Source organism: Oncorhynchus keta, chromosome 18 (genome assembly GCF_023373465.1).
Source record: "Oncorhynchus keta strain PuntledgeMale-10-30-2019 chromosome 18, Oket_V2, whole genome shotgun sequence".
Classification (NCBI taxonomy): Eukaryota; Metazoa; Chordata; class Actinopteri; order Salmoniformes; family Salmonidae; genus Oncorhynchus; species Oncorhynchus keta.
This window is the reverse complement of record NC_068438.1, coordinates 20,580,758-20,594,238: the sequence shown is the minus strand read 5'-3', so window position 1 is coordinate 20,594,238 and position 13,481 is coordinate 20,580,758. Positions and strand designations below refer to the sequence as shown.

Genomic DNA, 13,481 nt, shown 5'->3' with positions numbered 1-13,481 from the left:
TATGCTACTACAGGGCCAAATGTAAAATGTTTAGGTATAGGCTACTCGTAAACTTCTATAAGGCTAGCCTACATGATTACCTAGCCTTGTGTATAATTTTCCTGCAAGCTCAGAAATCCCTTGGCCTTAGAAGCTAAGTGTATATCCTATTACAGTGTATATAGCTAAGGATGTAGTAACAAAACCAATCAAAACATGGAAGTGTCGGTATCATTTAGCTTAGGGCTGACCCCAATTCGTCGACTGGTCGAGTGTTTGGTCGTTAGGCTATTTGTTCGACCGAGATTGTGTGAGTTACTGCTTGACTAAAACACATATTTGTGTGCCGATCTCAGTGAACTAATCCATTGCGGAGGCCTAGACTGAAAGCCAATTTACGCTTGATCTGAAAATGTGAGCGGAGGCTCCATATCGAGGGTCTGAGACAATTGTGGATTCTCCAGAGGAATGCAGAGGCCAATTCGAGCTTTGTACAGTATCGCCATGCGCCTCCCAAATGTTGTAACAACGTGGAGGGCTCTGTATAGCTCCGCATTGACATGATTGGTTGACGGTAGGTGGGGGCGGTAGATCTTGTATAAACACACATTCACTTCCTTGACAACAGCTCTGAACTGCTCTGTGAAGTGCAAGAAGTATGAATGCCCTGACTTCTGCTGAGGCCATAAATGTAAATGCTGCATGGCAAATGCAGACGTCAGATTGAAATGCACCCAGCTGTACAACGCTCTTCTCTCTACAGAATGCGCACTCTCCAACCAACTTGTGCACATTCATGGTTTCATAACTTCATTGTGTGAATTGTTTGCGATTTATTGTTGCGAGTTCAAATCTCATCACGGACAACTTGAGCATGTTAGCTAATTAGCAACTTTTCAACTACTTAATACTTTTAGCTACTTTGCATGTTAGGTAACCCTAACATTAGCCCCTTTAGTTAACCCTGACCCTTTAACCTAACTACTAATATTAACCCTAACCCCAAGCCTGAGCTAAAGTTAGCCACCTAGCTAGAATTCATAACATATTGTACATTTTTCAAATTCATAATGGAATAGACAACAGGTGGAAATAATAGGCAATTAGCAAGACACCCCCAAAAAAGGAGTGATTATGCGGGTGGGGACCACAGACCACTTCTCAGTTCCTATGCTTCCTGGCGGATGTTTTGGTCACTTTTGAATGCTGGCGGTGCTTTCACTCTAGTGGTAGCATGAGACGGAGTCTACAACCCACACAAGTGGCTCAGGTAGTGCAGCTCATCCAGGATGGCACATCAATGCCAGCTGTGGCAAGAAGGTTTGCTGTGTCTGTCAGCGTAGTGTCCAGAGCATGGAGGCGCTACCAGGAGACAGGCCAGTACATCAGGAGAGGAGGCCGTAGGAGGGCAACAACCCAGCAGCAGGACCGCTACCTCCGCCTTTGTACAAGGAGGAGCAGGAGGAGCACACACATAATTACCTCCAGCAGGCCACAAATGTGCATGTCTGCTCAAACGATCAGAAACAGACTTCATGAGGCTGGTATGAGGGCCCGACGTCCACAGGTGGGAGTTGTGCTTACAGCCCAACACCGTGCAGGACGTTTGGCATTTGCCAGAGAACACCAAGATTGGCAAATTCGCCACTGGCGCCCTGTGCTCTTCACAGATGAAAGCAGGTTCACACTGAGCACATGTGACAGACGTGACAGTCTGGAGACACCGTGGAGAACGTTCTGCTGCCTGCAACACCCTCCATGACCGGTTTGGCGGTGGGTCAGTCATGGTGTGGAGTGGCATTTCTTTGGGGTGCCACACAGCCCTCCATGTGTTCGCCAGAGGTAGCCGGACTGCCATTAGGTACCGATATGAGATCCTCAGACCCCTTGTGAGACCATATGCTGGTGCGATTGGCTCTGGGTTCCTCCTAATACATGACAATGCTAGACCTCATGTGGCTGGAGTGTGTCAGCAGTTCCTGCAAGAGGACGGCATTGATGCTATGGACTGGCCCGCCCGTTCCCCAGACCTGAATCCAATTGAGCACATCTGGGATATCATGTCTCGCTCCATCCACCAACGCCTAGTTGCACCAGACTGTCCAGGAGTTACTTTAGTCCAGGTCTGGGAGATCCCTCAGGAGACCATACGCCACCTCATCATACAGGCACGTGGAGGCCACACACACTACTGAGCCTCATTTTGACTTGTTTTAAGGACATTACATCAAAGTTGGATCAGCCTGTAGTGTGGTTTTCCACTTTAATTTTGAGTGTGACTCCAAATCCAGACCTCCATGGGCTGATAAATTTGATTTACATTGATAATTTGTGTGATTTTGTTGTCAGCACATTCAACTATGTAAAGAAAACAGTATGACTGCTAACCACTACACAGAGACTATATCGTTGTCACCTCACAGTCAACATAGCTACTGGAACTAATGGGTTAGTAAACCCACTACAATCATGCAGTAGTGTACAGTCAGAACACAGTTTAACAGTTACACCGGCAGGCCCCAGGGGCATTAAATTAATTAAACCAAAATCTTACCTTGAATTGTTAGATTTCCAATTTTGGCTAGCCATAACCAGCTAGGTAATATAACACCCTTCTCTGTTTGAGCCAGGTGTTTGTATAGGCTAAACTAGCTGTTGGCATTCAGCTAGCTAAAAAAACATTTTAAAAAATACAACCAAATATAGCTAGCTCTCTCTTGCACCTCCTTAAATTTGAGAAGAAATACATTTGTTCAAAACTGTTTAACAATTGTATTTCTCTCTGAGTCAACTATTCACCACATTTTATGCTGTGCAAGCTAGCTTTAGTTTATGCTTTCAGTACTAGATTAATCCTCTGATCCGTTGATCGGGTGGACATGTCAATTCATGCTGCAAGCTCTGATAGGTTGGAGGACGTCCTCCGGAAGTTGTCATATTACTGTGCAAGTCTATGGAAGGGGGTGAGAACCAAGAGCCTCCTGGATTTTTTTTATTGAAGTCAATGCACCCAGAGGACAGAAGCTAGCTGTCCTCCAGCTACAGCCTTGGTGTGACCCTAGAGTGTGCTGCTGAGGCTACTTTAGACTTTCATTGCAAAACAGTGTGTTTTAATCAATTATTTGGAGAAGTTAAGACATTTGCTAAAGTTCTATCTAAAAAAGGACAAATTTAAATGTTTCAATATTTTTGTTTTTATGAAATTCACCGAGGATGGTCCTCCCCTTCCTCCCATGAGAGCCTCCATTTTACCATACGAAACATATCATACTAAATGATATCTCATATTTACGTACAGAACAATACGAAATTCTCTGACACCAGGTTGGTTAACCAGCTGGTAACAACCTAGCCCAAGATGTACTCTTAAGGAGCCTAACTTTACTGTTACTTATTAAGGTTCTTTCAGGACCCTGTCTTTCAAAGATAATTCGCAAAAATCCAAATAACTTCACAGATCTTCAGTGTAAAGGGTTTAAACACTGTTTTCCATGCTTTTTTAAACCATTATTTAACCAGGCAAGTCAGTTAAGAACACATTCTTATTTTCAATGACGGCCTGGGAACTGCCTGTTTAGGGACAAAACGACATATCTGTACCTTGTCAGCTCGGGGGTTTGAACTCGCAACCTTCCAGTTACTAGTCCAACGCTCTAACCACTAGGCTACGCTGCCGCCCCGCTTGTTCAATGAACCATTGAACATTCACCTGTGGAACAGCCGTTAAGACACTAACAGCTTACAGATGCAATTGAGGTCACAGTTCTGAAAACTTAGGACACTAAAGTGGCCTTTCTACTGACTCTGAAAAACACCAAAAGAAAGATGCCCAGGGTCCCTGCTCATCTGCGTGAACGTGCCTTAGGCATGCTGCAAGGAGGTATGAGGACTGCAGATGTGGCCAGGGCAATAAATCGCAATGTCCGTACTGTGAGACGACAGCGCTACAGGGAGACAGGATGGACAGCTGATCGTCCTCACAGTGGCAGACCCCGTGTAACAACACCTGCACAGGATTGGTACATCCAAACATCCCACATACGGGACAGGTACAGGATGGCAACAACTGCCCGAGTTACCCCAGGAAGGCACAATCCCTCCATCAGTGCTCAGACTGTCCGCAATAGGATGAGAGAAGCTGGACTGAGGGCTTGTAGGCCTGTTGTAAGGCAGGTCCTCACCAGACATCACCGGCAACAATGTTGCCTATGGGCATAAACCCACCGTCGGTGGACCAGACAGGACTGGCAAAAAGTGCTGACGAGTCGCGGTTGTGTCTCACGAGGGGTGATGGTCGGATTTGCGTTTATCGTCAAAGGAATGAGCGTTGCTCCAGAGTACAGGACTCGGTGTGAGATCGATTTGGAGATGGAGGGTCCGTCATAGTAGGCCATCTCAACACTGTGCGTTACAAGGAAGACATTCTCCTCCCTCATGTGGTACCTTTCCTGCAGGCTCATCCTGACATGACCCTCCAGCATGACAATGCCACCTGCCATACTGCTCGTTCTGTGCGTGATTTCCTGCAAGACAAGGAATGTCAGTGTTCTGCGATGACCAGCAAAGAGCCCGGATGTCAATCCCATTGAGCACGTCTGGGACCTGTTGAATCGGAGGGTGAGGGCTAGGGCCATTCCCCCCAGAAATGTCCGGGAACTTGCAGGTGCCTTGGTGGAAGAGTGGGGTAACATCTCACAGCATGAACTGGCAAATCTGGTGCAGGCCATGAGGAGGAGATCCACTGCAGTAATTAATGCAGCTGGTACCCACACCAGATACTGACTTACTTTTGATTTTGACCCCCCTTTGTTCAGGGACACATTATTTCATTTCTGTTAGTCACATGTCTGTGGCACTTGTTCAGTTTATGTCTTAGTTGTTGGATCTTGTTATGATTTAGGCAAATATTTACAAATGTTATGTTTGCTGGAAAATAAACGCAGTTGACAGTGAGACGTTTAATTTTTTGCTGAGTATGTTATTTTCAGAGGTAGACTGGCCCTTGCAGCCAAACACTTCATCTATCGATTCTCAATTGTGATACGGTTCTAGAAACACAATACACACTTAACGTATACTGTTTTAACTGGCTTTATTACAGTTGCAGACGACAGCAACACGTTTATGGCGGCCTTCTTCGGTTACACACAGGTGTTCCGGGCATGCTAGATTGCTAATTAGTACAGGTCTGTCTGTCTTCCGGGTCTGTCTCTGTCTTCCGTAAACAGTAAACAGGGAAATATAGCTGTGTGGGAACACTAACCCTATAAAAGGTGTGTATCAATGTAACATTTCGTTTTTTTGAGAATGGTTTCTCTGATATGAAAGATACAGTCCTTATGGTTCACAAATCATATTGCAAGCAATGTGTGTTAATGTTCAGACTGAGCGGTGCTCCAAACAAAACTACCCAGACAATAAAACTTGCCCGTACAGATAAAACTCCCCCAAAGAAGACGCCTTCGTCCATTGACTCTTAATGTGTAATGTAATACAACTTAAGAGACATTATCAATGGCTAGTAACAACTAACTAACGTTCGTGACGAGACATGATTTATGTTTATCCATCGAGCAAAAGCAACGCAATTACTGTTTCATTAACTAGCTAACGTTAGCTATACATTAACTGAAAACACTTGGCAAACGAACAGGTTAACAAAATACCCATACATTAATAACAATTAAGCATTTTGTTGGCTAGCTAACGTTAGCATGCAGAACACCTAACGTTACCAGAAACAACCACGGCTTCATTTGGTCCAACTGTAAAGCAGCTACCCATCTTCTTCCGGTGATATATCCTCACAAATATGCGTGAACCCGTCCTGTATTGTAATATACTTTGGTTGTGTGGTTTAAAAAAGTCAATATTCACAGCGTCTCTGCCACTATTCAATATCCTGCAAGCCCTCGCCCCAAATCAAGACTGTGACTTAGCTAACGTTTGCCCTTCCCACTTCAGGGGGCTCCCTCCCTTCCCATGCAGTGTGCACTCGTAACCGCTAGGGAGTAGCATTTTCTAAACTGTACTGTCTTTGGAAATAACCAATGGTAGTAGCGAGCATTTACTGTCTACTATCTGACTAACGTTTCGCCCTGCCTGTCTGTATCAACGATGCACACATATGGAGCCAGATACTTGCCAAAAGGTTGAACAAACACATCATTAACATTATAACAAAATCTATATGTAAATTATTAGGATTGTAAGAAAAGCCATGCGTGAAACAAAGGTTACGTATGTAACCACGGTTATATGAGCTATATAGATCACTCTAATATATTGGTATCACTCTGCGCCGGAGGGATACATCCGAGGTGAGGATTTACAGATTTACTCCCGTGTACACCTGTATCATGGATGGGGTCCGCCCCTATATATAGACCCAATGTCCGCGACACACATTCTCTACATCATTTTTGAGGCGCCTCTAGCACCGTAGAGGATTGGAGTGATCCATACAGCTCACATAACCTTCGTTATGTTTCACTATATTGGATCACTGAAATATATTGGTATACCCGTACCAGATTTAATCGGTGCTAGGGGACCCTGGCCATCCAGCGGCAAAGTCCCAGCTCGGCATCGAGACACAGGGGCCATCAATGTGGAAGGGGCGGGGGAGGTCTCGGCACAGACCCCGGAAGGAGAGGCAACACCCAGGAGCGCTGAACCAACCGCAAAGGGAGATTTCCACATTTACCCAGCTGGCCGCAGCACAAATATCAGTGAGGGGCTCTCCTCTCAGTAGAGCCCAGGAAGCAGCCACACCTCGTGTTGAATGTGCCACCACAGATCCCAGCACTGGCCTGCCAGCCAAGCGGTTTGCTGTCATAATCATGTCCACAATCCAGTGAGAGAGCCTTTGCTTTGATTGCCCAGCCCACAGGACTCTTTCACCATAGCAGACAAAGAGCTGGTCTGTTGTTCTAACTGACCGTGTCCGCTCCTCATAGGCAGCCAGTGCCCACACAGGGCACAGCATGTCGGAGGGAGGCCCAGACTCCCTCGCCACTGCCAGAGGGTCATAAGCAGACAGGCTAAAAGAGATGTTCACATGCCTGTCTGACAGAATCATCGGGAGGAATGAACGGTTGGGGCGGAGAGATATACTCCTCTTACCGGGGTTCATCTGGTAGCACTCAGAACTTACCAAAAGAGCATTGAGCTCACCCACCCTCTTCATGGAAGTAAATTCTACCAAATAAGCCACCTTCTTAGAGAGGTCTTTCAGGGAGGCAGACTCCAACGGTTCGAAAGGCGGCTTTGCCAAAGCTGCCAAGACCACACCCAGATCCCAACTTGCCATTGAGTGGGTCCTAACTGGAGGTAGGCAACAAACACCCTTCATAAACCTGGAGACCAAGGGACGCCCCACTGGCCTGTCCATCCACCCCACATTGCACGCCGATATAGTGGCCAAATACCTTCTGGGTGTAGAGGTTGCGAAGCCCTCTTCCAAGCGAGACTGCAGGTATTGAAGGACATACTGCACCCCGCATGACTCGGGCACAACCTCAATACCAGTGCACCAAGAGCAGAACAACTGCCAGTGCAACTGTAGCCGGTGCCCCTGCGCTCTGCATGGTGTTCATTATGCCCTCCTGTAGTCCTAACATGGACCGTTGGTGCCGTTCAGCGGCCAAGCCCATAGACTGAGGCGGTGTGGTCTCGGATGCCACAGAGTTCACCCGGTCTGAGACAGCAGGTCGGGTCTCAGGGGCAGTTGCCAAGGTGTCCCAGACAACAGGGACAAGAGAAGGCTGAACCAGGGTCGTCTGGGCCAGTATGGCGCTACCAGCATCCTGGTCCTGTCCAGCACAGCCTAGATCAGGGGAAAAGGGGGAAATGTGTAAAGCTCCAGCCCTGGCCAATCATAAGCCAGAGCATCCAAGCCCAGATGTCCAGTGTGCATTGCAAACAGGTCCACCTGCGCTCTCCCAAACTTGTCCCACATGTGCTGCACCCCTGGTGATGTAGGCTCCAGTCCAAAGGTGGTGGTCCCTCCCTCAAGAGCATATTTGCTGCCACATTCAGGATGCTAGGTACGTGCGCTGCGCGTAGAGGTGCTAGACGTCCCTGAGCCCAGAGAAGAAGCTCCTGTGCCATAAGATGGAGGTGGTGGGACCTCAGTCCACCCTGATGGTTGAGGTAAGCCACCACCATTCTCACCAGGACATATCTTCGCTTCGGGTATTGAAGGAAACACCGCAGGGATAGCAGTACAGCTCAGAGCTCTAATGTATTGATGTGCCTGCCGCTCCAAGGAGGTAGCAAACAGCCTCTGGCCAACCTGCCCTTGGTCACATCCCCCCAGACGATCTGAAAGGCGTCTGTGCTGACCAGCTCCCGGCGGCACATCCTCAGCATCTCCATCCCCTTAGAGAAAGGAGCGACAGCGCCACCTCAACAATGCCCTGAGGCACTGTGCGATCACCTGTAGCTGGCGGTGACGGTGGCGCTTTGGGTGCAGCCGGTGGGAGTTGAACCACTGTTGAAGAGGCCAGAGATGGAGCAGGCCCAGGGGAATCAGCAATGAGGCTGTGGTCAGCAATCCCAACATGCATTGTCAGGACCAACACCACCCACCCCTGCTGAAGGTGGTCAAGGCAAGATAAGATCGCCTGAACCCTTCTGGTGGGCAGGCGTGCTCTCATGAGGACTGAGTCCAGTTCCATGCCAATGAAGGCCACCCTCTGGGTGGGCGTCAAACGACTCTTCTTGTTGTTTACAATAATGCTCAGCCAGCCAATGTGGTTCAGGAGCATGTTTCTGTCTGACAGGACTTGAGTCCTGGTCGGGGTACAAATCAGCCAATCGTCCAGGTAATTGAGGATCAACAATCCTCAGGACGTGAGAGGTGCCAGGACAGTGTCCATGCACTTTGTGAAAGTGCGGGATGCCAAGTAGAGGCCTTGACCATGAATTCGTAAGCTGTCCCTTTGAAAGTGAATCATAGGTACTGCCAATGAGCTGGGTGAGCAGGAACATGGAAGTACGCATCCCTCAGGTCCAGCGTCACAAACCACTGGTCCCTGGACACAGCCTGCAAAATGTGGGCTGGGGACAGTATGTGGAACCTCAGAACCTTCAAGTACTCATCCAGAACCATCAAAACCCTCTGTCTCTTTTTGGAACCACAAAATAAGTAGAACCCACCTAGCCATTATGATGTCTTAATCCTGCGGATGACACCATTGTCCAGGAGTTAGGAGATTTCCAGCCTCAGGGTTTTCTTCAGTGGGTCAGCCACCGTGGAATTGGAGTCGGTAGCCCTTTCAAGCATTATGGACAACACCCAGAGGAACTCCACACCCTCCTCCCACTTTGTCCTTTGAGACCGGGAGAAGTGGCCAAGGCCGGGGACGGGTGTGTCAAGGGTCCTGCCGGGGCCCGCCTCTCCTCTGAAGCCCTGAGTGCCTGGGTCTCCCAGACACGTCCCTATGGCGGTGACGGTTGACAGGTTGTTTTTCCATCGCACACTGTGCCTCTCCCCGCTGTCGTCCCTCAGCACGAGGCGATGGGGCAGGAGAGGGATACCACTGTCATTTGGGTGCAGGTGGGTGGCGACGGTCCATCTGCCTCGGACCCGGGTCCTGAGGAGGCGGCATGAACCGTCTCATGGTCTCCTAGTCCCTACGAATCTTATCGGTCCACTCGAGAATGTCATCAACCCCTTGGCCAAATGTCAGACCTGGGGTGATGGGGAGAGTGGCAAATGTGCTCTGGAGAGCAGCTGGCATACGGGATTGGGCCAGCCAGAGATGGTGCTGGGAGGTAACCACCTGCGCCATGGCCCGTTTGTTGGCATGGGCCACATCCCTCTGAAGCAGGGACAGCAGGTGAGACACCTCCATCGCTTCCTGAAGAAGCTCCTCTGTGCCCTCCTGCAGCCGGGGCAACAGAGTCTGCAGGTAGGCCTTGGATGCATTGGTAAGGCGGCCAAGAGAGCAGAAGGACCCATATGTGGCTTTCAAGTCCTCATCAAAAACTCTGGAGGGTCCCGGCTTCAGTCGTGGGTCCGGTCCAGGAGGACCAAGGAAGCTATCATGGTGTCCATGGTTGGGTACTCCCGGAGGCCGAGTGACTCTGCACACGCAACATAACTCCATGGTCCAATCTCTGCTTTTTAATCAGAAGCGACCCCTCGCAGAGGACCAGCTCTCCTGCAAGACCTAGCGGAACTCAGCAGAGATGGGGACAAATGGAGAGTCATCACTGTCCACCAATTTGATGTCCAGTGAAGTGGTTACCCGAGTGAGTAGGCTCCTCATTATTAAAAGAGACCCTAGCTAACAGGTCTCTAAATATAGCCTCTAAATACATTTTAAACAACATAATTGAAGAAGCACTGGCTGATAGGGAAAACAGATCTGGTAATAAGAATAGGTTATAGATAGTCTTGACCATTTGGGACCCCTTGGCTATTTCGCTCAGGACATGTTATAGCCCAGACTTAATCAATACTTTGTTTTGTCTCATTAATTGATATGGATATAGCCTCTGCGTGATGGGTTTGTGCAAATCAAATGGCTATAACAATTCTACATACAGAGAGGAATTCACTAATACAACCGTCAAAATGCCTAATATAAGGCCTTCCCAAATACTGGAAAAAGTGTGATTGATTAGGTTACATGATCACCACAGTAGACCCACGCATCTATAAAAAATAAATTATGCAATTATATGGCCATTAAATAACACACAACAGAATGGCATATTTAGATAGCGGAATAGGCATAGCCTAAATGATATTTACTTTCTATTTGGCAGCTCAGGCGGATATTCTAGACAAGGCTCTTCTGTGTCTTTATCCTTCTCACACAAGTCATTGGCTCAAGCCTTCAGGGCTCTAAAGGGACCCCAACACAAGTTGTCTTCATTTTCTCGCGGACATCTGTATGGTTTGAGGTACAAACTTATGAAAGTTCGCTTCGTAAGTGTAATATCTTGTGTGGAACTATACTCAATGACTGTTTGTAGCCTGGAGCAGCTGGCCACATGGCCAGCCCCTCCGCTTGAGTGCTCCACTCGCTGCACAGGGTTGATCTGTATCTTCCTCCCGTGATTTGTCATACTTGTGTTTCGTTAGCGTTACACTACGACTCTGTGTGCATCCATTAGCATGGTGACTCTTGCTGCCACAAACTTTAATTTACCTTACACAACTTGACAACTGGCTTGTTCCATGTGTGTGTTGTGAATTGCTTTAACCGCGCCTTAGGTGCAGGTTCTCTGCAGGTATTTTTTCTTGTTCTTTCCCCTGCAGAGTGTAAGAATATTGTGGTGGGGCTTTCCACTACGTTGAGACATTAACTTGGTGTCAGGCATATGTGTATAGGTGGCACGGAAGTCAGGCGCAGGAGAGTCAAACAGAGTGTGAAATGGAGTCTTTTAATAATGTCATAGTAACATGCTCCATAACACTAAACAGGAAAAGAACATAAACAAATATGGGTACGAAGACCCGTCGCGCACCTATACAACAAAAACACTACACTGACAATAAACAATCTCTGACAAAGACATGAGGGGAAACAGAGCGTAAATACACAACAGGTAATGAATGGGATTGAAAACAGGTGTGTGGGAAGACAAGACAAAACCAATGGAAAATGAAAAATGGATCGATGATGGCTAGAAGACCGGTGACGTCGAACGCCGAGCACCGCCCGAACAAGGAGAGGCAACGACTTCGGTAGAAGTCGTGACACTTGGGAGTTCCTTAACTGAATTACTTCATCATATGGTGCTGTTTTTACTGCTTGGATATTAAACCGGCAAGGTAACATTGCAGTTGGTGTAAACAAAAAACAGATAAATCAAATCCATTACCTGGTTGCTGTTTTTTTTTGTCTGCTTGCTTTTCCCACACGGGTCTTCCATGTTTTTTTTGCAGAGATACTGGGTAATTTATGCCTCCCTGGGTTCCTATTCCTCCAAGCAGGTCACGACATAAGCTCTTCCAGGGCGTTGGACCCCTGCTCCGTTGCCTTGTTGGCTTGGCTGAGCTTATGGCTTCACTTTGTGAGAGGTGATGGTGGCATCCCCCTGGGGATCCGCAGAACTTGTGTATGCACTGCCTGGGTTTGAGCCACGCGGAGAGGGTGGTAGAGCGCCCTACTGGATGCCTGTTCTGTGTGTTGTTCTCAGAATGCCTGCACCTGGCGCGATTGAAGGCCATGTGCGAGTGGGTCGGCCAGGCTCTGGCTCAGGCTGGGGACAAGCTCCCTGCCTCAGGAGTGGTGCACCCGCAAGCTGTTAGTCCCTCTACTGGGCCCGGTACCACTCCCAGGAAGCTTGGCCGGAGCCACCGCAGGCAGAGCCTATCTACTGCTAGTCCTGGACGGTGACAGGAGTCACCACCTTGAATGGAGGGCGCATGCCCTGCATCAGGAGGTTGATAGCTTTGATGGCGACGACAGCTGTTCCCTGTTGGCCAGTGATAGGCAGTTCCTGGGGGACGATGCTGGCACTGTTCACCACCGTGAGCGGAGATACCAGACTGACAGGCCATCAGAAGCCGGCAGCAGGGCTTCATCAGCCCCAGTGGCTCAAGAGGATAACTTCTTATGGCTTGAATCCCGCTAAAGGGATCGATATGACAACAGCCAGTGAAAGTGCAGGGCACTAAATTCAAAACAACAGAAATCTCATAATTAAAATTCCTCAAACATAGAAGTATTTAACACCATTTTAAAGATAATCTTGTTGTAAATCCAGCCACAGTGTCCGATTTCAAAAAGGCTTTACGACGAAAGCACACTAAACAATTATGTTAGGTCTGCACCTAGTCACAGAAAAACACAGCCATTTTTCCAGCCAAAGAAAGGAGTCACAAAAAACAGAAATAGAGATAAAATTAATCACTAACCTTTGATGATCTTCATCAGATGACACTCATAGGACTTCATGTTAGACAATACATGTATGTTTTGTTCGATAAAGTTCATATTTATATACAAAAATCTGAGTTTACATTGGTGCGTTATGTTTAGTAGTTCCAAAACATCCGGTGATTTTGCAGAGAACCACATCAATTTACAGAAATACTCATAATAAACATTGATAAAAGATACAACTATTATGCATGGAATTATAGATACGCTTCTCCTTAATGCAACCGCTGTGTCAGATTTAAAAAATAAAAAATAAAATAATAATAAGCACACCATGCAATAATCTGAGTACAGCTCTCAGAGAACAAATCAAGCCATACAGATATCCGCCATATTGTGGAGTCAACAGAAGTCAGAAATAACATAATAAATATTCACTTACCTTTGATGATCTTCATCAGAATGCACTCCCAGGAATCCCAGTTCCACAATAAATGTTTGATTTGTGTGATAAAGTCCATCATTCATGCCAAATACCTCCTTTCTGTTCACGCGTTTAGCCCAGTAATCCAAATTCATGACGCGCGAGCAGATGAAAAGTTCCGTTACAGTCCGTAGAAACATGTTGAACGAAGTATAGAATCAATCTTTAGAATG

The 13,481-nt window shown here is 47.4% G+C and overlaps 2 protein-coding genes across 2 annotated transcripts in view; one reads left to right on the top strand and one right to left on the bottom strand.

Annotated features, from left to right (window-relative positions):
• Positions 1-5,927, bottom strand: part of LOC118397422 (flotillin-2) — a 32,725-nt gene extending 26,798 nt beyond the window's left edge. Inside the window, exon 1 of the mRNA XM_035792143.2 lies at positions 5,715-5,927. Coding sequence (XP_035648036.1) covers positions 5,715-5,763 — 49 coding nt within the window. The 5' untranslated portion in view covers positions 5,764-5,927. The remainder of the gene's footprint in view (positions 1-5,714) is intronic.
• Positions 5,034-13,481, top strand: part of LOC118397420 (polypeptide N-acetylgalactosaminyltransferase 17) — a 35,610-nt gene continuing 27,162 nt past the window's right edge. The window contains exon 1 of the mRNA XM_035792140.2: positions 5,034-5,252. The gene's annotated coding sequence lies outside the window, so the exon portion shown is untranslated. The remainder of the gene's footprint in view (positions 5,253-13,481) is intronic.